At 44.6% G+C, this 27,948-nt stretch overlaps 1 protein-coding gene across 1 annotated transcript in view; it reads right to left on the reverse strand.

Moving 5' to 3' along the window:
• The window catches only part of Dhc93AB (Dynein heavy chain at 93AB), a 646,785-nt gene that overhangs the window by 561,161 nt on the left and 57,676 nt on the right, over positions 1-27,948 (reverse strand). Inside the window, exon 10 of the mRNA XM_070089003.1 lies at positions 17,242-17,407. Within this exon, the coding sequence (XP_069945104.1) occupies positions 17,242-17,407 (166 nt within the window). The remainder of the gene's footprint in view (positions 1-17,241; positions 17,408-27,948) is intronic.

Here is a 27,948-nt window from a genome sequence, read left to right on the forward strand (position 1 = left end):
CCACTGCTTCCAGTCTTCAGTGATAATTTTCCGTTGAGAGACGTTTGCCTTGCATTTAAAGACATTTGCGTGTGTGAGACATTTACAGTGAATTTCTTGTGTACTTTAAGTCTTGTGTTTTCAGTGAAGACTCAGTGTTTCTTTATTTTTCAGTGTTATCACTCATGTTTCGTGTTTCATTTTTATAATTTTTATCTGTGTTTTTTTTTATCCTACTCTCTGCCTTTAGTAAGTATTATTTTGTAGTGTTCAAGTGCATTTCTTATTTATTTGCAGTATTTTATTTCTTACCATAGTCAGTCACTCCGTGTGAAGTAATTCATTATTTTTTTTATCTTGTGTCTTTCACCATTGTATTCTCAAGTATTTGTCATTATTGTAGTTCCTGCAGTGATATTCACCACAGTATACTAAACTATCTATTTATTTCTATGTGTACGTTCTTTTTTCTCGTATGCCAGCAGTGTCTCATTCCCTTGATATTTTCGCAGACTCGTGTACCATTATTTTTACCAACAATTTTTGTCGTATCAGTCACAGCAAGATTTTGTTGTTGTGTGTGCCCCGCCACTTGTAAGTGTTGTGTGCCCCGCCACTTGTAAGTGTTGCGTGTGCCCCGCCACTTGCAAGTGTTGTGTGCCCCGCCACATGTAAGTGTTGTGTGTGCCCCGCCACTTGTAAGTGTTGTGTGCCCCGCCACTTGTAAGTGTTGCGTGTGCCCCGCCACTTGTAAGTGTTGTGTGCCCCGCCACATGTAAGTGTTGTGTGTGCCCCGCCACTTGTAAGTGTTGTGTGCCCCGCCACTTGTAAGTGTTGTGTGTGCCCCGCCACTTGTAAGTGTTGTGTGCCCCGCCACTTGTAAGTGTTGCGTGTGCCCCGCCACTTATAAGTGTTGTGTGCTCCGCCACTTGTAAGTGTTGTGTGCCCCGCCACTTGTAAGTGTTGTGTGTGCCCCGCCACTTGTAAGTGTTGTGTGCCCCGCCACTTGCAAGTGTTGTGTGCCCCGCCACATGTAAGTGTTGTGTGTGCCCCGCCACTTGTAAGTGTTGTGTGCCCCGCCACTTGTAAGTGTTGCGTGTGCCCCGCCACTTGTAAGTGTTGTGTGCCCCGCCACATGTAAGTGTTGTGTGTGCCCCGCCACTTGTAAGTGTTGTGTGCCCCGCCACTTGTAAGTGTTGTGTGTGCCCCGCCACTTGTAAGTGTTGTGTGCCCCGCCACTTGTAAGTGTTGCGTGTGCCCCGCCACTTATAAGTGTTGTGTGCTCCGCCACTTGTAAGTGTTGTGTGCCCCGCCACTTGTAAGTGTTGTGTGTGCCCCGCCACTTGTAAGTGTTGTGTGCCCCGCCACTTGTAAGTGTTGCGTGTGCCCCGCCACTTGTAAGTGTTGTGTGTGCCCCGCCACTTGCAAGTGTTGTGTGTGCCCCGCCACTTGTAAGTGTTGTGTGCCCCGCCACTTGTAAGTGTTGTGTGTGCCCCGCCACTTGTAAGTGTTGTGTGCCCCGTCACTTGTAAGTGTTGCGTGTGTCCCGCCACTTGTAAGTGTTGTGTGCCCCGCCACTTGTAAGTGTTGTGTGCCCCGCCACTTGTAAGTGTTGTGTGCCCCGCCACTTGTAAGTGTTGTGTGTGCCCCGCCACTTGTAAGTGTTGTGTGCCCCGCCACTTGTAAGTGTTGCGTGTGCCCCGCCACTTGTAAGTGTTGTGTGTGCCCCGCCACTTGTAAGTGTTGTGTGCCCCGCCACTTGTAAGTGTTGTGTGTGCCCCGCCACTTGTAAGTGTTGTGTGCCCCGCCACTTGTAAGTGTTGCGTGTGCCCCGCCACTTGTAAGTGTTGTGTGCCCCGCCACTTGTAAGTGTTCTGTGTGCCCCGTCACTTGTAAGTGTTGTGTGCCTCGCCACTTGTAAGTGTTGTGTGTGCCCCGCCACTTTTAAGTGTTGCGTGTGCTCCGCCACTTGTAAGTGTTGTGTGCCCCGCCACTTGTAAGTGTTGTGTGCCCCGCCACTTGTAAGTGTTGTGTGTGCCCCGCCACTTGTAAGTGTTGTGTGTGCCCCGCCACTTGTAAGTGTTGTGTGCCCTGCCACTTGTAAGTGTTGTGTGTGCCCCGCCACTTGTAAGTGTTGTGTGTGCCCCGCCACTTGTAAGTGTTGTGTGTGCCCCGCCACTTGTAAGTGTTGTGTGCCCCGCCACTTGTAAGTGTTGCGTGTGCCCCGCCACTTGTAAGTGTTGTGTGCCCCGCCACTTGTAAGTGTTATGTGCCCCGCCACTTGTAAGTGTTGTGTGCCCCGCCACTTGTAAGTGTTGCGTGTGCCCCGCCACTTGTAAGTGTTGTGTGCCCCGCCACTTGTAAGTGTTGTGTGTGCCCCGCCACTTGTAAGTGTTGTGTGCCCCGCCACTTGTAAGTGTTGCGTGTGCCCCGCCACTTGTAAGTGTTGTGTGCCCCGCCACTTGTAAGTGTTGTGTGTACCCCACCACTTGTAAGTGTTGTGTGCCCCGCCACTTGTAAGTGTTGTGTGTGCCCCGCCACTTGTAAGTGTTGTGTGCCCCGCCACTTTTAAGTGTTGCGTGTGCCCCGCCACTTGTAAGTGTTGTGTGCCCCGCCACTTGTAAGTGTTGTGTGTGCTCCGCCACTTGTAAGTGTTGTGTGCCCCGCCACTTGTAAGTGTTGTGTGTGCCTCGCCACTTGTAAGTGTTGTGTGTGCTCTGCCACTTGCAAGTGTTGTGTGCCCCACCACTTGTAAGTGTTATGTGTGCCCCGACACTTGTAAGAGTTGCATGTGCCCCGCCACTTGTAAGTGTTGTGTGCCCCGCCACTTGTAAGTGTTGTGTGTGCCCCGCCACTTGCAAGAGTTTTGTGGCCCGCCACTTGTAAGTGTTTTGTGCCCCGCCACTTGTAAGTGTTGCGTGTGCCCCGCCACTTGTAAGTGTTGTGTGCCCCGCCACTTGTAAGTGTTGTGTGTGCCCCGCCACTTGTAAGTGTTGTGTGTGCCCCGCCACTTGTAAGTGTTGTGTGCCCCGCCACTTGTAAGTGTTGCGTGTGCCCCGCCACTTGTAAGTGTTGTGTGCCCCGCCACTTGTAAGTGTTATGTGCCCCGCCACTTGTAAGTGTTGTGTGCCCCGCCACTTGTAAGTGTTGCGTGTGCCCCGCCACTTGTAAGTGTTGTGTGCCCCGCCACTTGTAAGTGTTGTGTGTGCCCCGCCACTTGTAAGTGTTGTGTGCCCCGCCACTTGTAAGTGTTGCGTGTGCCCCGCCACTTGTAAGTGTTGTGTGCCCCGCCACTTGTAAGTGTTGTGTGTACCCCACCACTTGTAAGTGTTGTGTGCCCCGCCACTTGTAAGTGTTGTGTGTGCCCCGCCACTTGTAAGTGTTGTGTGCCCCGCCACTTTTAAGTGTTGCGTGTGCCCCGCCACTTGTAAGTGTTGTGTGCCCCGCCACTTGTAAGTGTTGTGTGTGCTCCGCCACTTGTAAGTGTTGTGTGCCCCGCCACTTGTAAGTGTTGTGTGTGCCTCGCCACTTGTAAGTGTTGTGTGTGCTCTGCCACTTGCAAGTGTTGTGTGCCCCACCACTTGTAAGTGTTATGTGTGCCCCGACACTTGTAAGAGTTGCATGTGCCCCGCCACTTGTAAGTGTTGTGTGCCCCGCCACTTGTAAGTGTTGTGTGTGCCCCGCCACTTGTAAGAGTTTTGTGGCCCGCCACTTGTAAGTGTTGTGTGCCCCGCCACTTGTAAGTGTTGCGTGTGCCCCGCCACTTGTAAGTGTTGTGTGCCCCGCCACTTGTAAGTGTTCTGTGTGCCCCGTCACTTGTAAGTGTTGTGTGCCCCGCCACTTGTAAGTGTTGTGTGTGCCCCGCCACTTTTAAGTGTTGCGTGTGCCCCGCCACTTGTAAGTGTTGTGTGCCCCGCCACTTGTAAGTGTTGTGTGTGCCCCGCCACTTGTAAGTGTTGTGTGTGCCCCGCCACTTGTAAGTGTTGTGTGCCCTGCCACTTGTAAGTGTTGTGTGTGCCCCGCCACTTGTAAGTGTTGTGTGTGCCCCGCCACTTGTAAGTGTTGTGTGTGCCCCGCCACTTGTAAGTGTTGTGTGCCCCGCCACTTGTAAGTGTTGCGTGTGCCCCGCCACTTGTAAGTGTTGCGTGCCCCGCCACTTGTAAGTGTTATGTGCCCCGCCACTTGTAAGTGTTGTGTGCCCCGCCACTTGTAAGTGTTGCGTGTGCCCCGCCACTTGTAAGTGTTGTGTGCCCCGCCACTTGTAAGTGTTGTGTGCCCCGCCACTTGTAAGTGTTGTGTGTGCCCCGCCACTTGTAAGTGTTGTGTGCCCCGCCACTTGTAAGTGTTGCGTGTGCCCCACCACTTGTAAGTGTTGTGTGCCCCGCCACTTGTAAGTGTTGTGTGTACCCCGCCACTTGTAAGTGTTGTGTGCCCCGCCACTTGTAAGTGTTGTGTGTGCCCCGCCACTTGTAAGTGTTGTGTGCCCCGCCACTTTTAAGTGTTGCGTGTGCCCCGCCACTTGTAAGTGTTGTGTGCCCCGCCACTTGTAAGTGTTGTGTGTGCTCCGCCACTTGTAAGTGTTGTGTGCCCCGCCACTTGTAAGTGTTGTGTGTGCCTCGCCACTTGTAAGTGTTGTGTGTGCTCTGCCACTTGCAAGTGTTGTGTGCCCCACCACTTGTAAGTGTTATGTGTGCCCCGACACTTGTAAGAGTTGCATGTGCCCCGCCACTTGTAAGTGTTGTGTGCCCCGCCACTTGTAAGTGTTGTGTGTGCCTCGCCACTTGTAAGTGTTTTGTGGCCCGCCACTTGTAAGTGTTGTGTGTGCCCCGCCACTTGTAAGTGTTGTGTGCCCCGCCACTTGTAAGTGTTGTGTGTGCCCCGCCACTTGTAAGTGTTGTGTGGCCCGCCACTTGTAAGTGTTGTGTGCCCCGCCTTGTAAGTGTTGTGTGCCCCGCCACTTGTAAGTGTTTTGTTCCCCGCCACTTTTAAGTGTTGTGTGTGCCCCGCCACTTTTAAATGTTGTGTGTGCCCCGCCACTTGTAAGTGTTGTGTGCCCCGCCACTTATAAGTGTTGTGTGCCCCGCCACTTGTAAGTGTTGTGTGCCCCGCCACTTGTAAGTGTTGTGTGCCCCGCCACTTGTAAGTGTTGTGTGCCCCGCCACTTGTAAGTGTTGTGTGCACCGCCACTTGTAAGTGCTGTGTGTCCTGCCACTTGTAAGTGTTGTGTATGCCCCGCCACTTGTAAGTGTTGTGTGTGCCCTGCCACTTGTAAGTGTTGTGTGCCCCGCCATTTGTAAGTGTTGTGTGTGCCCTGCCACTTGTAAGTGTTGTGTGCCCCGCCACTTGAAAGTGTTGTGTGTGCCCCGCCACTTGTAAGTGATGTGTGTGCCCCGCCACTTGTAAGTGTTGTGTGCCCCGCCACTTGCAAGTGTTGTGTGTGCCCCGCCTTTTGTAAGTGTTGTGTGTGCCACGCCACTTGTAAGTGTTGTGTGCCCCGCCACTTGCAAGTGTTGTTTGTGCCCCGCCACTTGTAAGTGTTGTGTGTGCCCCGCCACTTGTAAGTGCTGTGTGTCCCGCCACTTGTAAGTGTTGTGTGCCCCGCCACTTGCAAGTGTTGTGTGTGCCCCGCCACTTGTAAGTGTTGTGTGCCCCGCCACTTGCAAGTGTTGTGTGTGCCCCGCCACTTGTAAGTGTTGTGTGTGCCCTGCCACTTGTAAGTGTTGTGTGCCCCGCCACTTGTAAGTGTTGTGTGCCCCGCCACTTGTAAGTGTTGTGTGCCCCGCCACTTGTAAGTGTTGTGTGCCCCGCCACTTGTAAGTGTTGCGTGTGCCCCGCCACTTGTAAGTGTTGTGTGCCCCGCCACTTGTAAGTGTTGTGTGCCCCGCCACTTGTAAGTGTTGTGTGCCCCGCCACTTGTAAGTGTTGTGTGCCCCGCCACTTGTAAGTGTTGTGTGCCCCGCCACTTGTAAGTGTTGTGTGCCCCGCCACTTGTAAGTGTTGTGTGCCCCGTCACTTGTAAGTGTTGTGTGCCCCGCCACTTGTAAGTGTTGTGTGCCCCGCCACTTGTAAGTGTTGTGTGCCCCGCCACTTGTAAGTGTTGTGTGCCCCGCCACTTGTAAGTGTTGTGTGCCCCGCCATTTGTAAGTGTTGTGTGTGCCCCGCCACTTGTAAGTGTTGTGTGTGCCCTGCCACTTGTAAGTGTTGTGTGCCCCGCCACTTGTAAGTGTTGTGTGTGCCCCGCCACTTGTAAGTGTTGTGTGTGCCCCGCCACTTGTAAGTGTTGTGTGCCCCGCCACTTGCAAGTGTTGTGTGTGCCCCGCCATTTGTAAGTGTTGTGTGTGCCACGCCACTTGTAAGTGTTGTGTGCCCCGCCACTTGCAAGTGTTGTGTGTGCCCCGCCACTTGTAAGTGTTGTGTGTGCCCCGCCACTTGTAAGTGTTGTGTGTGTCCCGCCACTTGTAAGTGTTGTGTGCCCCGCCACTTGCAAGTGTTGTGTGTGCCCCGCCACTTGTAAGTGTTGTGTGCCCCGCCACTTGCAAGTGTTGTGTGTGCCCCACCACTTGTAAGTGTTGTGTGTGCCCTGCCACTTGTAAGTGTTGTGTGCCCCGCCACTTGTAAGTGTTGTGTGCCCCGCCACTTGTAAGTGTTGTGTGCCCCGCCACTTGTAAGTGTTGTGTGCCCCGCCACTTGTAAGTGTTGTCTGCCCCGCCACTTGTAAGTGTTGTGTGTGTCCCGCCACTTGTAAGTGTTGTGTGCCCCGCCACTTGTAAGTGTTGTGTGCCCCGCCACTTGTAAGTGTTGTGTGCCCCGCCACTTGTAAGTGTTGTGTGTGTCCCGCCACTTGTAAGTGTTGTGTGCCCCGCCACTTGTAAGTGTTGTGTGCCCCGCCACTTGTAAGTGTTGTGTGCCCCGCCACTTGTAAGTGTTGTGTGCCCCGCCACTTGTAAGTGTTGTGTGCCCCGCCACTTGTAAGTGTTGTGTGCCCCGCCACTTGTAAGTGTTGTGTGCCCCGCCACTTGTAAGTGTTGTGTGTGCCCCGCCACTTGTAAGTGTTGTGTGCCCCGCCACTTGTAAGTGTTGTGTGCCCCGCCACTTGTAAGTGTTGTGTGTGCCCCGCCACTTGTAAGTGTTGTGTGCCCCGCCACTTGTAAGTGTTGTGTGCCCCGCCACTTGTAAGTGTTGTGTGCCCCGCCACTTGTAAGTGTTGTGTGTGCCCCGCCACTTGTAAGTGTTGTGTGTGCCCCGCCACTTGTAAGTGTTGTGTGCCCCGCCACTTGTAAGTGTTGTGTGTGCCCCGCCACTTGTAAGTGTTGTGTGTGCCCCGCCACTTGTAAGTGTTGTGTGCCCCGCCACTTGTAAGTGTTGTGTGTGCCCCGCCACTTGTAAGTGTTGTGTGTGCCCCGCCACTTGTAAGTGTTGTGTGCCCCGCCACTTGTAAGTGTTGTGTGTCCCGCCACTTGTAAGTGTTGTGTGCCCCGCCACTTGTAAGTGTTGTGTGCCCCGCCACTTGTAAGTGTTGTGTGCCCCGCCACTTGTAAGTGTTGTGTGTGCCCCGCCACTTGTAAGTGTTGTGTGTGCCCCGCCACTTGTAAGTGTTGTGTGCCCCGCCACTTGTAAGTGTTGTGTGCCCCGCCACTTGTAAGTGTTGTGTGCCCCGCCACTTGTAAGTGTTGTGTGCCCCGCCACTTGTAAGTGTTGTGTGCCCCGCCACTTGTAAGTGTTACACTTCCAGTTTTGTTTCTTGTTTTATTTTTATTCACATTTTTAATATTTCTTTGAACAAATTCACTCTTAGTGTAATTTTAATTTCTGTTAACGTAAAGTGTTTTCTTTTTCTCTGTTTGAGTAAATTGCTTTACTTAATTTACAATTAAGAGTTAAAGTGTTAAGTCCTTCTTCATAATTTTATTTTTATTATTTAACCTACATTTTCCCAGTGTAACTTTTATTGCTACATTGATTATTTCTGCACCTTATTTTGTTGCACTTGTTCTGCAGTGAATTATTTTGTTGCACTTGTTCTGCAGTGAATTATTTTGTTGCACTTGTTGTGCAGTGAATTATTTTGTTGCGCTTGTTGTGCAGTGAATTATTTTGTTGCACTTGTTGTGCAGTGAATTGTTTTGTTGCACTTGTTGTGCAGTGAATTATTTTGTTGCACTTGTTCTGCAGTGAATTATTTTGTTGCACTTGTTCTGCAGTGAATTATTTTGTTGCACTTGTTCTGCAGTGAATTATTTTGTTGCACTTGTTCTGCAGTGAATTATTTTGTTGCACTTGTTCTGCAGTGAATTATTTTGTTGCACTTGTTGTGCAGTGAATTATTTTGTTGCGCTTTTTGTGCAGTGAATTATTTTGTTGCACTTGTTGTGCAGTGAATTGTTTTGTTGCACTTGTTGTGCAGTGAATTATTTTGTTGCACTTGTTCTGCAGTGAATTATTTTGTTGCACTTGTTCTGCAGTGAATTATTTTGTTGCACTTGTTCTGCAGTGAATTATTTTGTTGCACTTGTTCTGCAGTGAATTATTTTGTTGCACTTGTTGTGCAGTGAATTATTTTGTTGCACTTGTTCTGCAGTGAATTATTTTGTTGCACTTGTTCTGTAGTGAATTATTTTGTTGCACTTGTTCTGTAGTGAATTATTTTGTTGCACTTGTTCTGCAGTGAATTATTTTGTTGCACTTGTTCTGCAGTGAATTATTTTGTTGCACTTGTTCTGCAGTGAATTATTTTGTTGCACTTGTTCTGCAGTGAATTATTTTGTTGCACTTGTTCTGCAGTGAATTATTTTGTTGCACTTGTTCTGCAGTGAACTATTTTCTTTTATTGATATTTTTATGCATTATTATTCTCAGTTCATTATTGTTTGAGTCTCCTGTTTTTTCATTTTATTATTTTTCCTGATATTGCCTTTGCATTATATTTTAATTTTGTTTATGCACTCTTAGAAAATATTTAAATTTCCCAGTTATCTCTCTTTGCATATTCGTGATTTTATTTATACTTTTTACATTGATTTACAATTTTATTATTTTCTTTATTGAAGCAAGAGTACAGACAGCTCATTTTGCATTTAATTCAGCCTCCAGTAATATTTTTACTTGTAAATTTCAATGTATTTCTTTATCTTGGCTAGCAGTACATTACACTGAGTTGTTCTTCCTCTTGCAGTGTATCTTAGACATTTTTATTACTTCTGCAAAATTAGTTACATCTCTTTTATTTCAATTTCAGCATTTTGTGTCATTTTTATTATTCATTATATTTGTCTTATTTGTTTTTGTGCAACTTCTTTGCCATTATGTCTCACATACCTTCAAGTGATACTTTAGTGAATGTCGACACTCAGACCTCTCAGGCTACTGCTGCTCCTGTCATCAGTCCTCACAGTTCCTTATCGACTGACAGACCGACCCAGACACTGAGACACTATAGTTTTACTCATGATTCCCTTGATGCGTTACCTTTATTCAATGGCCATGTACATAGTCTTGAAGCATGGTTTACTGCCATTCGTTCTCGTCTTAATGCTCTAGTTGATAGTCCTCCTTCAGAGGAAAGTCTTATCAGACTTGCGAAAGAAGCTCTTCATCGGTCCCCTACTGCTGTTCACGTTGTTGATCTTGAAATGCGAGACTTCAGGAATCTTACTAAGTGGTCACAATATGAGGAACTGATTCGTTCTTTCCTTGTACCAGTAAAAACAGCTGATCCATATGTCGTTCTTCGGGAACTCGTGTATGCTACACCCATGACTAATGAATCGTTGAGTGCATTAGCTGTTAGATTAGATAATCTTTTATCATCATTTATCAATGCTATCCAGTCCTCAGCTTTTGTCCCTGACGAGGATAAACCATCCACAGCATCGTTTGCTAAAATAGCAGCTTTTGGAGCAATCAAAAAACTAATGCCGCCTGCTTCCGTGTGTGCTTATGAGGCTAATCCTCCAACTGTGACGATTGAACCACTTACACCCCTAAATCATGTACGTTCCTTGTGCCCCCAGGGTACTTTCCCATGTATCAAAAGTAATTTCACACCTATGCCTCAGTCTGCACCACCTTTTGTTTGCGCCACAGCGACAAATCGTGGTCGTCAACCATCGCAGCGATCACCAAGGACCAGTGTACAGAGTCATTGTAAACCTCGTAGTATTTATAGTACATTCAGTAACCATAGCCAGCGGACTTGTTACAACTGTGGTTTCCGTGGCCATATTGCAATTAATTGTCCTGATAGTCACCCTAAGAGGCGTCGTACTGATGATGAGTACCAGTCAGATCTTCCGTACTGTAGTTATCATACTATACATGGACATGACACATCTGAGTGCAATGCTCTCTACAACCTTCAGTACTCTAGATCTTTCCGTGGCCGTTCCAACCGCAGAACCAGGAGAGGAAACAGACGTCGTGGTTCTCAGACTAAACAGAACCAGGCTCCTTCCAATTCGGGGGAACTCGAGCGCCCCAGTCAAACCGTCCCATGGTGACAGTAGGTGATAATGAGTACACCATCCCCGTTCACAATTCCTTTGAAGCCTTAAGCAGTCTCGAGAATGACAATCCCGCTGATGATGTTGCTTCACACGTCTCTGACGTAGATGATTTTGGGGATGAAGTGGAACAAATCTTTTCTGATGACAATCCACCTTTTTGTTTGCACATAACTTCCAATGCAACCATAGGCCCTATAGTGCAAGCATCTGTTCATAATGCGCCCGTTCATTTGTTCATGGACTCTGGTGCGCAAGTCAATATTATCAGGTCTAGTTTGTTTAGGGATAAGCAGTTACGACATGTCCTTCTCGTAGAACCGACTCATGTGTCCTCCCTTAGTGGAGTAGCTGGTTCTCACCTGCGTGTCCGAGGTCGGACTTCCCTCACCTTTTCTATCCAGGGTAGAGACTTTACTGCTTCCTTCCTTGTTGTCGACCAGATTACTTTCCCTGGTGACCTTCTACTGGGATTTGCTTCCATGAGAGACTTACGCATTGTGCTCGACCCTTATCGATGGCATGCCCAAATTGATGACTTGATCGTACCATTTTGGGGTTACCAGCTTGGATCCGAGATCTGCCATACTGCCGCAGAGTACGATGTTCGGATTAAGTCCTTACAAGCCAGTGCATTTTCCAGTAGCGTAGCGGTCAGGCACTGGTGATCCTGTCACTCCCGTCTGTGTTCCACCTGCAACTTCAGGCTTGCAAGATAGTGTCCAGTTACCTCAGGTGTCCGAGGACGCTCTGACTACCTTGAGTGCTGAGCCTATCCCTGCAATGTCTGCTAGTTCAAGTAGTAGTTTCTCCACAGGGGCGCCTTGTTGGAAAACGATTACTTACAACTTGTAATGCCATCTCTTGTTGATGTCACATGTAGTCTGCAGAAAGACGTTTCTGTCGCTGCTAGTGCCCTCACTAGAGTGTCTGTTGTTGTTCCAGTGTTTCAGATGGTGATAACGTCCTAGTTGACAGTGATTCCTGCAAAGTCAAGGGTTTATTTGTTGAACCATCCTTACATGTTGTAAGAGATAGTAAGATCCATTTCTTCTTAGCTAACACTTCTGGTCAAAGTGTTCGTCTCAGAGCAAATACCAATCTTGTTGACCTTGTTCACTATCCTTACCCAGTTCAGGTAGAGGATGAGTTGTCACCTGACCAGTGGGTCGGTGCTATTTCTACCGGGGAGACCTCATCCACTTCACTGGATCAATCTGTTCCACCAGTTGAGGAGAAAGACTTAGCTCCCACTGACTTCCCAGACGAGGTCAAGCGTTTGTTGACTCTGTTGAACAAACGTCGTAAAGCCATTGCTTTACCAGGTGAGAAGATGGGTATAACGAACTTATTGTCCCATCGTATTCCACTTGAACCTGGTACTAGACCTATCTACATACCTGCGTACAGAATGCCTCATTCCCAAGTTGCTGTTGCAGAAGAATTGATCAATCAAATGCTTGATGATGGAGTTATTGCACCTAGCAACTCACCTTGGAATGCGCCCTTGATCCTAGTACCTAAGAAGGACGGTACTTGGCGCCCAGTGACTGACTTTAGGAAGTTAAATGCGAAAACTATTCCAGATCGCTTCCCACTTCCTGTACTTGGTGATCTTTTACGTAACATTGGAGATAACAGAGTCTTTTCAACCCTGGACTTGTTACAAGGGTTTTGGCAAGTCCCTCTTTATGAGGACAACCAAGAGCTAACTGCATTCTCCACTCCTACAGGTCATTATCACTTCCTCCGTATTGCCTTTGGATTACAATCCTCCCCTATCATGTTCTCAAGGCTCATGACTAATATCTGTAGATGATGTAATCGATGATGTAATCGTCATGTCTAAAGTCGTAGATATGCACTTGAAAAGACTTGATGTAGTACTTGGTAAGCTTGAAGAAGCCAATTTAAAGATCAAACTGTCTAAATGTCAATTTTTCAGATCAGAAATCAAGTTTCTTGGTCACAAAGTTACTCCTAGAGGGGTTACGATTGACCAAAGTAAAGTAACTTCAGTACTAAATTTTCCAACTCCCAAAACTGCTGATTAAGATCCTTTGTGGGCTTAGCAGGTTTTTATAGATCTTTCATTGCCAATTTTTCTTCCATAGCAGCTCTAACTGAGTTGCTTAAGAAAGATGCTCCTTTCGTTTGGACCTTCCGTCAAGAAAGAGCATTCCAAACACTAAAAGAAAAGCTAAGATCTGCTCCAATTTTGAAATTTCCAGATTTTTCTAAGCCCTTCTATCTGACAACTGATGCTAGTTCTATTGGCATAGGTGCCGTACTAGCTCAGAAGACTGGTGGCAAGTACAACGCAGTTGCATTTGCTAGCCGAGTCCTTACGAAGGCTGAACGTAATTATACAGTAACTGAGCAAGAAGCTTTAGCAATAGTATGGTCTTTAAAGCACTTCCGAGACATTATTTATCAGTACTCTGTTCATGTCTTGACAGACCATTCTCCACTGATACCTTTATTCCAGAACAAACAACCTACTGGAAGGTTAGCCAGATGGACCTTGACTATCCAAAAGTTCAATCCTACCTTTGAACACTTATCTGTCAAGTCAAATGTAGTCGCAGATGCTTCATCGCGACATGTTAGTATATTAACTGCAGACCCTCCATTTACTGCCAAGGATGTAAAGAATGCTCAACGAACAGATCCCATGTGGTCTGGTGTGATTCGATTCCTGCTCCAGGAAGATCTTATTCTGACTGTGAAGCCACCAGCACTCATCTGTGACTGTCATGAACCAAGAATTACTGTATCGAACAGCCGAGTTGGGTACTCCTAGCAGAAGAGTATACCAGTTAGTAATTCCACAGCCACTAGTGAATGTAGCCTTACAGCTAGTTCACGATGTACCAGGTGTTGCGCACCCTGGTATGGATGGTTCAGTAAAACAAGCCAGATTGAAATACTTTTGGCCTCGTATGGCAACTGACATTTCTGAGTAGGTTAAGAAATGTAGTGTCTGCATGCAACATAAAGGTGATGCTAATGGTCCAAATCCAATCCAAGTGTATCCAACTACTAGCGAACCGTGGGAAAGAGTTGCGCTAGATCTGTTAACTAATTTCCAATGTTCCCTAATGGGCAACAAACATCTGTGTGTTATGGTAGACAATTTCACCAGATATTGTGAGTTAGTTCCTATTGCAGATAAGACTGCGAAGACAGTAGCTAAAGCGTTTAAAGAACGCATTATCTGCAGGCATACCACCCCTAAGACCCTAGTAACAGATAATGGAGGTGAATTCTGTAATGAGATTCTTTAAAATTTGTGTACCTTGCACAAGATCTCTAAATCCACCATTGTTCCTCATCATCCTGCCAGCAATGGGTTAGTGGAACGAACCAATAAGAAAGTATTTGATGTCTTGAGAGCCACTATTAATCCCAACAGTGAAACTTGGGATGAAATTATACCTGATGTGCAGTGTGCTATAAATTCTGCTTACAATGTTTCCATAGGTGACACTCCACATTATGCATTGTACGGTGTAGATAAACGCTTGCCTTATGAGTTGCTATATTCTAACCCGAAACCAAATTACAACCCTGATGATTTCATGGCAACTGGTTCCAGCCTAGCTCAAAGCATCTTTAGAAGAATCCGTGGAACACTTCATAAATCAACAGCAGAATTTACAAGAGTCGCAAACACTCGAGCAAAGCCATCCAAAATCGAAGTAGGTTCGAGAGCTATGCTGACTAACTTTAACAAAACGTCTGCAATGCCTAAGCTTGATCAAAATTTTTTTGGTCCTTATCGAGTAGTTGAACATAAGTATAAGGTTAGAGAAATTAGTACTGGTCAGTATAAAGAATCGCATTAAGATCATATGAAGTTAGCATGTGATGATAATGATGCCCCAACCCAGACTAATGTGACAGACTCTGACAATCCTCATGATCCTGTACTCTCTACCTCTAATACTCAGTCAGACGATCAGCCTGAATGTCGTTATTCCCTACGTACACAACAGGTATTGAGAAATCCTCAAGTATCATTTGTAACTACCAATTCAGAGCCGCCTCAAAAACGGCATGAGTTAGCCAGTGCAACAGAGTTTGATCCTCCCAGAGATGACACCCATTCTGCATGTGTCAATCTCACCCTAGCAGAGTTGGGGTTTAATGTAAATAACCTGTATAGATGAATAATTACAGCATCAGCTTATCAATATTCAAGAATTTTTTTTTTTGTGTTCACGTTCTTTCTGAATTCTGAGATTTAACAGTCTAGATTTGAGTGCACCAAGTCTGCCTTTCTGTTTAACACTTCTCTTTGTGTACATTTCTTCCTCAGAATCCGTAGATCACATGAATACAGATCGATCAATCAAATTTGTTTTATCACTTCTATTGTGTAATCCCAATGTTGAGTCTCATTCGATGAGTTATGCTGTATCATACCCTGTAATGCATTAGAGTTTCATTACAGTTCCATTACAGTAAGTTTCATTACAGTAAATTACATTAGCTTCCATTCCAACATTCTCTTTATGTATATTATAATGTTTAATTGTTGTGTACTTTGACATTGTATAGAATCAGCCCAAGCCGTATGCCTGTCATCTCTAGTTTGTATTAGCTGTATGTCGGGACGACATACGTTAGTGTCGCCGAGCTCTCAGTGGTATCAGTTCCCAGTAGTACCAGTAACCAGTTACCAGTAGTATGACTCACTACCAACTGTCTGCGTGAATCGCTGACTGTTATTCATGTTGCTGCTGACCATAGCATGTTTTGAATGCCGCTCACCCCTATGACCCAATTCGTGAGTCAGTCTTAAGATAGAGAGCAGGGAGGCAGGGCAGCACGGCTTCTTCCCATACTTTCCGTTATAATTATACGTACTAACCAGCCTACGTGAGTGTTCTTACCCAATCCACGTTATCGAACCCCCACATGACATTAGAAGCTCTGTTAGATCATATTAGGTCGGTTAGGACTAAGTCATGAGAATGACTTTTTTTTCAATAAAAATAAAAAGGATTTATTAAGCAAAAATCTGATTCATTAGGAAGGCCGCACTTGGTATCATAAAAGTCTGCAGGTTCCTCACCTCTGTTCTTAGTCTCTTCCAACCTTTTCCTGATGCCCTTTGCAATCTAGACCCCTTAGTCAAGTTCAAAGCTGAATGGGAATCTAACTCATTGTTCCCTTAACGTTAATACCCACCGTTTTGTGACGGATTTTTCTTTTTCTATTTACCACAGGCCTATGCATGGTGGCATGTACATTCACTGCTTTTCTTGCCACGCTCTGTCTGTCTTGTTTCTCTTTCTTCGGCCCTCCACTTCTGTGACCCTCAATTTCTCAACTCTGAAATTTCCACTCTTTGCGGTTCCTTCTCAACAAACACAGAATACAACCTCGTTTATATTTGCTAATATACAGGGCCTTAAGCCATCCACCAACAACAAAATACCTTTTATCAATGGACATCTAGAGGAGTCTAATGCGATGTTTACAGCCTTCACAGAGACCCATACAAAAGATCACATTGGCAACGAAATATGGATAAATGGGTACAACCTTTTTTGATGCGACAGAAAGAACAGGCAACATGGGAGGGTTGGTCTGTATGTCAAAGAGTCGCTCATCTCCACGGAGATGGTGACCACCACAAATGATGTAGTTGAACTTCTAACACTAAAGATCGAGAACCAAAACCTAGTCATCGTTGTTATATATAAGTCACCAGATGCAACCTCCCAACAGTTCAAGAAACAGCTACTGAAATAATAATTTAATATATTAATACTAAAACTACTACTATTACTACCACCGACTTCTTTTCCCCTCCTCCCTTCCGTAATGTCTTCTGGCTTTCTCGATAGTTTCTCATCTCTGTTGTGATTTGACAGAGGTCCAGGACGGAGAATAATGTTGTCATAAATTCGTCTTATTTGTCAATTCATGTTCAGTCACTGCTTTAAGACATGTCTCTGCTTCGAGTCAGGTCATTGCTTCAAATCATTTTACTTTACTGAACAAAGCCATTGCTTTAAGGTAGGTCACCTTTGCGAGAGAGGTCGTTACTTCAATTCTACTCATTCTTTTAAGCCTGGGAACGGTTGAAGTCCCTTGATTCGTATTCCCTGGAACGCAGGCGAGAAAGATACATGATAATATAAACTTGGAAAATACTATCGGGATTAGTGCCAAACTTGCACACGAAAATCACTCCCTATGAAAGTAAAAGACTCAGCAGAAGATGCAACATTCCCCCAATAAAAAGCAGGGGCGCCACGAGTACACTAAGTGAGAACACAATAAGTACCAGGGGCTCAAGACTGTTCAACGGCCTCCCAGCATACATAAGGGAGATTACCAATAGACCCCTGGCTGTCTTCATGAAAGCGCTGGACAGGCACCTAAAGTCAGTACCTGATCAGCCTGGCTGTGGTTCGTACGTCAGTTTACGTGCGGCCAGCAGTAACAGCCTGGTTGATCAGACCATGATCCACCACCAGGTCTGGTAACGGACAGGGCCGCAAGGGCGTTGACCCCCGAAACCCTCTCCAGGTATACTCCAGGTATATTCCAGGCAGATTATTGCAAAAACTTAAGTCGCTACTTCAAATCAGGTCGGTGGTTTGAGTCAGATGTTTACATGATGTTTGTTCATTGTTCAGTCAGGTTGCTGCTTCATCACTTGGAATTACTTCTAATTAGGTCACTGATACACGACCGCTAATTGCTTCAGATCACTGCATTAATTAACCGGAGATAAAACATTTACCTTGAGCATCTTGAGTTCTTTCCTGCATGCCTTCATGAACTTGAACTCTGGAATTACCACCTCGAAAAGCACGGCAGACTCTTGTAGGTGACGCATCTCGTCCTCCAGACGACGTACACGAGCATTCACCCTCTCCAGCCTCCAGTAGGGTAACTCGCAGTCAAAACTACAGAGAGAGAGAGAGAAAAAAAAACGGGAAGGAAAAGAGGAATATGCAGTTAATGATTAAAAAATGTGCAATGCAAAGGAAATACAAGATTGCCAAAGGCCCATTGGAATACCTGTATCTCCTACACAAAAATAAAAAAAAACAATAATGGCGAGGAACTTCGTTTATCCTGTATGGCATATCAGTTAATTAATACTGACTACAAGAATGGTAAATACATGTGAGGAAGAAATTTTCATGATATAATTACGAATAAATTACGAGGTTAATAGAAGGAATAAGTGGCCTTTTACTCTCGTTCATAAGTTTAAGTAACATTATATGTTAAGATATATGTGAAATAGGTGGAAAAGTACATTTACATCGTAAATTTTATAACATATGTTCATAGATTAATCTCTCTCACAAAACAACCACTTTGAAAGGATAGTGAAATTCCAAGTGCTTTCGTGACTTCTCACATTAACAATAACTATAAAGACCCCTTATATGCCTTCCTTTGATGCATAGTGAGAAGTCACGAAAGCGCTTGGAATATCACTATCTTTTCAAAGTGGTTGTTTTGTGTGTGTGTGTGTGTGTGTATATATATATATATATATATATATATATATATATATATATATATATATATATATATATATAGTTATAGACATATATATTTTAGCAAGTCGGTCGTCTCCCACCGAGGCAGGGTGACCCAAAAATAAAGAAAATACTTTCATCATCATTCAACACTTTCACCTCACTCACACATAATCACTGTTTTTGCAGAGGTGCTCAGAATGCAACAGTTTAGAACACAACAGTTTAGAAGCATATATGTATAAAGATACACAACATATCCCTCCAAACTGCCAATATCCCGAACCCCTCCTTTAAAGAGCAGGCATTGTACTTCCCATTTCCAGGACTCAAGTCCGGTTATATAAAAATAACCAGTTTCCCTGAATTCCTTCACTAAATATTACCCTTCTCACACTCCAACAGCTCGTCAAGTCCCAAATACCATTCGTTTCCATTCACTCCTATCTAACAAGCTCACGCACGCCTGCTGGATGTCCAAGCCCCTCGCCCAATAAACCTCCCTTTCCCCCATCCTTCCAACCTTTCCGAGGACGACCCCTACCCGGCCTTCCTTCCCCTAGAGATTTATACGCTCTCCATGTCATTCTACTTTGATCCATTCTCTCTAAATGACCAAACCACCTCAACAACCCCTCTTCAACCCTCTGACTAATACTTTTATTAACTCCACACCCTATCCTAATTTCCACAATCCGAATTTTCTGCATAATATTTACACCACACATTGCCCTTAGACAGGACATCTCCACTGCCTCCAACCGTCTCCTCGCTGCAGCATTTACAACCCAAGCTTCACACCCATATAAGAGTGTTGGTACCACTATACTTTCATACATTCCCTTCCTTGCCTCCATAGATAACGTTTTTTGTCTCCATATAAACCTCAACTCACCACTCACCTTTTTTCCTTCATCAATTCTATGATTAATCTCATCCTTCAAAAATCCATCCGCTGACACGTCAGCTCTCAAATGTCTGAAAACATCACTTTTTCCATACTCCTCTCCAATTTGATATCCAATTTCTTTATCTAAATCATTTGATACCCTGATCACCTTACTCTTTTCTGTGTTCACTTTCAACTTTCTACCTTTACACACACTCCCAAACTCGTCCACCAACCTTTGCCATTTCTCTCTAGAATCTCCCATAAGCACAGTATCATCAGCAAAAAAGTAGCTGTGTCAATTCCCATTTGTATTTGATTCCCCATAATTTAATCCCACCCCTCTCCCGAACACCCTAGCATTTACTTCTTTTACAACCCCATCTATAAATATATTAAACAACCATGGTGACATTACACATCCTTATCTAAGACCTACTTTTACCGGGAAGCAGTCTCCCTCTCTTCTACACACCCTAACCTGAGCCTCACTATCCTCATAAAATCTCTTTACTGCATTTAGTAACTTACTACCTATTCCATATATTTGCAACATCTGCCACATTGCTCCCCTATCCACTCTATCATATGCCTTTTCTAAATCCATAAATGCAATAAAAATTTCCCTACCTTTATCGAAATACTGTTCACATATATGCTTCAATGTAAACACTTGATCTACACATCCCCTACCCACTCTGAAACCTCCTTGCTCATCCGCAATCCTACATTCTGTCTTACCTCTAATTCTTTCAATACTAACCCTACCGAATACTTTTCCTGGTATACTCAGTAAACTTATTCCTCTATATTTTTTACAATCTCTTTTGTCCCCTTTCCCTTTATATAAAGGGACTATACACGCTCTCTGCCAATCCCTAGGTACCTTCCCCTCTTTCATACATTTATTAACTAAAAATACCAACCACTCCAATACTACATCCCCCCCTGCTTTTAACATTTCTGTCATGATCCCGTCAGTTCCAGATGCTTTACCCCCTTTCATTCTATGTAATGCCTCACGCACCCCCCCCACACTCACATCCTGCTCTTCTTCACTCCTAAAAGATGGTATACCTCCCTGTATACCATACCGCCTCCCTTTCTTCGTTGACATTTAAAAGTTCCTCAAAATATTCCCGTCATCTACCCAAACCTCCATCTACTAACTCCCCTACTCTGTTTTTAACTGAAAAATCCATTCGTTCCCTAGGCTTTCTTAACTTGTTTAACTCATTCCAAAAAAATTTCTTATTTTCATTAAAATTTCTTGACAGAGCCTCTCCCACTCGATCAACTGCTCTCCTTTTGCACTCTCTCACCACTCTCTTCACCTTTCTTTTACTCTCCATATACTCTACTCTTCTTATAACACTTCTACTTTGTAAAAACCTCTCATAAGCTAACTTTTTCTCTTTTATCACACCCTTTACTTCATCATTCCACCAATCACTCCTCTTTCCTCCTGCCCCCACCCTCCTATAACCACAGACTTCTGCCCCACATTTTAATACTGCATTTTTAAAACTATTCCAACCCTCTTCAACCCCCCCCCCCTTACTACTCATACTTGCACCAGCCCACCTTTCTGCCAATAGTTACTTATATCTCACCCAAACTTCCTCCTCCTTTAGTTTATACACTTTCACCTCTCTCTTATTTGTTGTTGCTATTTTCCTCTTGTCCTATCTACCTCTTACTCTAACTGTAGCTACAACTAGACAACGATCCGATATATCAGCTGCCCCTCTATAAACGTGTACATCCTGGAGCCTACCCATCAACCTTTTATCCACCAATACATAATCTAACAAACTACTTTCATTACGTGCTACATCATACCTTGTACATTTATTTATCCTCTTTTTCATAAAATATGTATTACTTATTACCAAATCTCTTTCTTCACATAGCTCAATTAAAGGCTTCCCATTTTAATTTACCCCTGGCATCCCAGATTTACCTACTACTCCCTCCACAACATTTTTACCCACTTTAGCATTAAAATCCCCTACCACAAGTGCTCTCACACTTGGTTCAAAACTCCCCGCACATTCACTCAACATTTTTCAAAATTTCTCTCTCTCTCTCTCCTCTACACTTCTCTCTTCTCCGGGTGCATATACGCTTACTATAACCCACTTTTCACATCCAACCTTTATTTTACTGCACATAATTCTTGAATTAATGCATTTATACTCCCTCTTTTCCTGCCATAGCTTATCCTTCAACATTATTGCTACTCCTTCTTTAGCTCTAACTCTATTTGAAACCCCTGACCTAATCCCAATTATTCCTCTCCACTGAAACTCACCCACCCCCTTCAGCTTTGTTTCACTTAAAGCCATCGTATCCAGCTTCTTCTCATTCATAACATCCACAATCATCTCTTTCTTATCATTCGCACAACATTCATACATGTTGTTAGGTAAGACACATATGCAACAGTTAGGTATCTTTATTTCGAAGCGTTTCGCCTACACAGTAGGCTTCTTCAGTCGAGTACAGAAAAGTTGATAGAAGCAGAAGATACTTGAAGACGATGTAATCAGTCCATCACCCTTGATGTTTTGAGGTGGTCAGTCCCTCAGTCTGGAGCAATATGGAGTTGAAGTGACAGGATGGAGCCTATATACCGCCAGGAGGTGAGATTTAGGCCACTAGTAGAGGTAAGAATGTTGTCGTTGGAAGGTCAGGTGCGTCTTAAATCCAGCCATTCTCACTAGTGGCCTAAATCTCACCTCCTGGCGGTATACAGGCTCCATCCTGTCACTTCAACTCCATATTGCTCCAGACTGAGGGACTGACCACCTCAAAACTTCAAGGGGGATGGACTGATTACATCGTCTTCAAGTATCTTCTGCTTCTATCAACTTTTCTGCACTCGACTGAAGAAGCCTACTGTGTAGGCGAAACGTTTCGAAATAAAGATACCTAACTGTTGCATATGTGTCTTACCTAACAATCTGTCGGTATTTTATACCATTTTAATGTTCACATTCAGACATCCCACTTTGACAATTTTCTTCTTATTCTTTTTAGTAATTATTACAGGAAAAGGGGTTACTAGCACATTGTTCCCGGCATTTTAGTTGACTTTTACAACACGCATGTCTCACGGAGGAAAGATTCTTATTCCACTTCCCCATGGATATAAAAGGAAAAGTAATAAGAACAAGAACTAAGATAAAATCTAAGAGAACTCAGATGATTGTGTATAAATAAACGTGTACATGTATGTGTAGTATGACCTAAGTGTAAGTAGAAGTAGCAAGACGTACCTGTAATCTTGCATGTTTATGAAACAGACAAAAGACACCAGCAATCCTACCATCATGTAAAACAATTACAGGTTTTCGTTTTACACTCACTTGGCAGGACGGTAGTACTGTAAAATATTGTATTAATTGTACTGTAACCACGAACGAGTAATATTTAATCAATAACAACAATGCGACTAGCCGGGTGATCGCACCCGTTTTGTTTTCGCCCGCCTCAGTGAGCGAAAATTCCACGGCGCTCTAACCTACAGGACCATACAATCCTATAAGAATCCCAAAACACCATCGTATGTCCTCGTAACACGGTACAACACCTAGCTCTTCTGGGTGTATGATTCTTGTATTCAAATTCAAATTCAAAGTTTATTCTCTATAAAGATTACAATGTTGAATTTACAGAATTTGGTTGTTGTGTGGTTTACATGTAGTTAAATAATGATTACAAGGGCGTCTTGTTACTTCTACTTATACTTAGATCACACTATATATACATGTACAAGTATATGTATTCATACCAATGTGAGTTTTCTATTTTCTAAGTAGTTCTTGTTCTTATCTGTTTCTATTCATCTCCATGGGGAAGTGGAAGAGAATCATCATGCGTGTCGTCGGAGGCATCTAAGAGGCCGGGAGCAATGGGCTAATAACCCTTTCTTCTGTTCAAATTATTAAAAACAAGGAGAAAAAAAATATAAAACTTGGATGTTTGAACATGAATGAATGTAGTGCAGAGGATAAGAAAGAATTGATTGCCAGTTTTACGAATGATAATCAGTTCTAAGTGAAACAAAGCTGAAGAAACTACGAGACTTTCATTGGGGAGAAATAAATGGGATTAGGTTAGGAGTATCTGAGAGAGAGAGAGAGAGAGAGCTAAAGAAGGGGTAGCTATAAACTTCAAAGATAAGTTACTGAAGGAGAAGTGGGAATATAAATGTATAAATTCAAGAATTATGTGGATTAAAATAAGGGTTGGATAAGAAAAGTGAGTTATAATAAGTGTTTATGAACCTGGACAAAAGAGGAATGTAGAGAGATTTTGGAAGATGTTAAACGAGTTAAATGATTAGAAAGTTTTGAACCAAGTGAGAGAGAGTCGTTATGGTGGGGGACGTGAATGTTAAAGTGGAAGAAACGGGCGCCAAGTGTAAATGATAATGGGATGGGCCCTTGATTGAACTTTGTATACAAACAGTTTTGTTAACAGGTAATGTATATCTTAAGAAAAAAAAGGATAAATAAGTACATGAGATATGATAAAGGGTCGTGGTTTTCAACCTGTTGACACCTGTTGACACCTGTTGACACCTGTTGACACCTGTTGACACCTGGTGACCGCTGAAAATAGAAGAAATATTTCGCGGACCGCTAAGGCAGGAATAAATAATACTAAACTATTATACAGTACAGTATTATTTTTTTATTGTGTGTATTACTTTTCAATCTAATAATATAAAATAAAAGTTCTATAGATACTTAAAATAACCAGAAAAGGATCAGTAAACAAAAATGATGATAATATTAATAACAAAAAGTCTTAAACTTTTGAGAAAGAAATATTTAATTCACATTTTTATTATTATTTAATTCAAGTAAAATTAGTGCGAATTCTGCTGCTGCTTCTTTTCTATAATATATGAAAAACGTGGCTCCAGCCGTGGCTCCAGCCGTGGCTCCAGCCGTGGCTCCAGCAATATCTCCAGCCGTGGCTCCAGCCGTGGCTCCAGCCGTGGCTCCAGCAGTGGCTCCAGCCATGGCTCCAGCCGTGGCTCCAACCGTGGCTCCAGCCGTGGCTCCACCCGTGGCTCCAACCGTGGCTCCAGCCGTGGCTCCAGCCGTGGCTCCAGCCGTGGCTCCAGCCGTGGGTCCAACCGTGGCTCCAACCGTGGCTCCAGCCGTGGCTCCAGCCGTGGCTCCAGCCATGGTTCCAGCCGTGGCTCCAGCCGTGGCTCCAGCCGTGGCTCCAGCAATGGCTCCAGCCGTGGCTCCAACCGTGGCTCCAGCCGTGGCTCCAGCCGTGGGTTCAGCCGTGGCTCCAGCCGTGGTTCCAACCGTGGCTCCAGCCATGGCTCCAGCCGTGGCTTCAGCCATGGCTCCAGCCGTGGCTCCAGCCGTGGCTCCAGCCGTGGCTCCAGCCATGGCTCCAGCCATGGCTCCAGCCGTGGCTCCAGCCGTGGCTCCAGCCATGGCTCCAGCCGTGGCTCCAACCGTGGCACCAGCCATGGCTCCAGCCGTGGCTCCAGTCGTGGCTCCAGTCGTGGCTCCAGCCGTGGCTCCAGCCGTGGCTCCAGCCGTGGCTCCAACCGTGGCACCAGCCATGGCTCCAGCCGTGGCTCCAACCGTGGCTCCAGTCGTGGTTCCAGCCGTGGCTCCAGCCGTGACTCCAGCGTTGTTTCTGACAGACGAAGCTTGATAACCATGACTCCAGCGTTATTTCTGACAGACGAAGCTTGGTAACCATGGCTCCAGCGTTGTTTCTGACAGACGAAGCTTGATAACCGTGACTCCAGCGTTGTTTCTGACAGACGAAGCTTGATAACCGTGACTCCAGCGTTGTTTCTGACAGACGAAGCTTGATAACCGTGACTCCAGCGTTGTTTCTGACAGACGAAGCTTGATAACCGTGACTCCAGCGTTGTTTCTGACAGACGAAGCTTGATAACCATGACTCCTGCGTTGTTTCTGACAGACGAAGCTTGATAACCGTGACTCCAGCGTTGTTTCTGACAGACGAAGCTTGATAACCATGACTCCAGCGTTGTTTCTGACATACGAAGCTTGGTAACCATGACTCCTGCGTTGTTTCTGACAGACGAAGCTTGATAACCGTGACTCCAGCGTTGTTTCTGACAGACGAAGCTTGATAACCGTGACTCCAGCGTTGTTTCTGACAGACGAAGCTTGATAACCATGACTCCTGCGTTGTTTCTGAGAGACGAAGCTTGATAACCGTGACTCCAGCGTTGTTTCTGACAGACGAAGCTTGATAACCATGACTCTAGCGTTGTTTCTGACAGACGAAGCTTGATAACCGTGACTCCAGCGTTGTTTCTGACAGACGAAGCTTGATAACCGTGACTCCAGCGTTGTTTCTGACAGACGAAGCTTGATAACCGTGACTCCAGCGTTGTTTCTGACAGACGAAGCTTGATAACCATGACTCCAGCGTTGTTTCTGACAGACAAAGTTTGATACCCATGACTCCAGCGTTGTTTCTGACAGACGAAGCTTGATAACCATGACTCCAGCGTTGTTTCTGACAAACGAAGCTTGGTAACCGTGACTCCAGCGTTGTTTCTGACAGACAAAGTTTGATAACCGTGACTCGAGCGTTGTTTCTGACAGACGAAGCTTGATAACCGTGACTCCAGCGTTGTTTCTGACAGACAAAGTTTGATAACCGTGACTCCAGCGTTGTTTCTGACAGACGAAGCTTGATAACCGTGACTCCAGCGTTGTTTCTGACAGACGAAGCTTGGTAACCGTGACTCCAGCGTTGTTTCTGAGAGACGATGCTTGATAACCATGACTCCAGCGTTGTTTCTGACAGACAAAGTTTGATAACCGTGACTCCAGCGTTGTTTCTGACAGACAAAGTTTGATAACCGTGACTCCAGCGTTGTTTCTGACAGACGAAGCTTGATAACCGTGACTCCAGCGTTGTTTCTGACAGACGAAGCTTGATAACCGTGACTCCAGCGTTGTTTCTGACAGACGAAGCTTGATAACCATGACTCTAGCGTTGTTTCTGACAGACGAAGCTTGATAACCGTGACTCCAGCGTTGTTTCTGACAGACGAAGCTTGGTAACCGTGACTCCAGCGTTGTTTCTGACAGACGAAGCTTGATAACCGTGACTCCAGCGTTGTTTCTGACAGACGAAGCTTGATAACCGTGACTCCAGCGTTGTTTCTGACAGACGAAGCTTGATAACCATGACTCTAGCGTTGTTTCTGACAGACGAAGCTTGATAACCGTGACTCCAGCGTTGTTTCTGACAGACGAAGCTTGGTAACCGTGACTCCAGCGTTGTTTCTGACAGACGAAGCTTGGTAACCATGACTCCAGCGTTGTTTCTGACAGACGAAGCTTGATAACCGTGACTCCAGCGTTGTTTCTGACAGACGAAGCTTGGTAACCATGACTCCAGCGTTGTTTCTGACAGACGAAGCGCTGCATTGACATCCATTCGATTTCTCTGTTTTTATCACTGACATGGCTGGAAAAGTCTTCTCACACAAACAAGTGTAGTCTAAAATACGACCAAAAATTTAATAGCTCTATAACTGAGAGATGGATATTCTTTTCCCAGTGATATCCAAAACTGAGACAATGACTGCGTTTTATGTTTGGACACCAGTGACATCAACTCGATCAGGTTTTATTTTTCGTGAGTGTTAAATGCGCATGAGTTGACATCTTCTATGAAGGAATTATTAATCTAGAGGATGCCTTTACGAGGATCCTCATTCGCAGGGTAATAATGACATTAAAGCTTTGCGCTAACGTCCTTAAATGTTGACCTATTACATTGAATAAGACTTTAATTAACGTCAGCAGTAACCAAAATTTCTTGAAAAAGTGTAAACATTTTTATATCTTCCTCTTGCACACGATTATTCCAAAACATCAGCTTCTTTGTGTGCAAATCCATGGAAAAGAAATATTAACTTCGCGTATATGGTTAAAAATGTCCGGCATATACGCAAGTTTAGCCATCCATTATATGGCGTAATGACTATGTATTCGTAGATAAAAGACTGATGGATAGACTTCAGGATGTGCGTGCTTATAGAGGGGCCACAGATATATCAGATTATTTTCAGCGGTAGCTACAGTGAGAGTAAAGGTATATGGGAAAGAAGGAGAACTGCATCAGCAAGTAAGAGAGGTGAAGGTTTATAATCTAAAGGAAGAGGCAGTTAAGCTAAAATATAAATAACTATTGTAAGAAAGATGGACTAGTGAGAGTACAGGCAATGTGGCTGAAGAGGTATGGGATAGATTTAAGTATGTAGTATCAGAGTGTTCAGCAGAAGTATGTGGTTACAGGAAAGACGAGAGATTCGTGGAATGATGAGGTAGAAAGAGAGAAAGTTAACATATGAGAGGATTTTACAAAGTAGATGTGATTCAAGGACGGAGGAGTATATGGAGAGAAAAAGATGGTGGTGGAGGAATATAAAAGGGGATGAGAGAGTGGGTGAGATGTTATCAACAAATTTTGCTGTGAATAAGATACAATTTTGGACTAAGATTGATAAGTTATGTATGACTAGGGAATGAATGTATTTAACAGTTAACACTTGGAGAAAAAAGTTATTATATGGACAGTGGAGTATATATGGAAAAGTATGTGCTAGAGTTATTACTGAGAGAATTAATAGTAAGACGGAGAGCAGGATCGCAGATGAAAAACGAGGCCTTAGGAAGGGTAGGAGATGTGTAGACGAAGTGTTTACAGTGAAGCAAATAGGTGAACGGTATTTAAATAAGTGCATTTATGGATTTGGAAAAGACATAGTAGGGTGGATAAGGAAGCAATGTGGCAGATGTTGCAAATGTATGGAACAGGTGGTAGATTACTGAAAGCAGTTAAGAGTTTTAACGAGGAAAGTGAGGCTGAAGTCAGAGTATGTAGGAGAGAGGGAGATTATTTCTTAGAAATAGTAGGCCTTTGACAGGGATGCGTGATATCACCATGGTTATTAATTGTATTTATAGATGGGGTAGTAAAAGAAATGAATGCTCGGGTGATGGCAAAATGTGTGGGATTAAAAGAT

The sequence above is a fragment of the Cherax quadricarinatus genome, chromosome 27 (genome assembly GCF_038502225.1).
Source record: "Cherax quadricarinatus isolate ZL_2023a chromosome 27, ASM3850222v1, whole genome shotgun sequence".
Lineage (NCBI taxonomy): Eukaryota > Metazoa > Arthropoda > Malacostraca > Decapoda > Parastacidae > Cherax > Cherax quadricarinatus.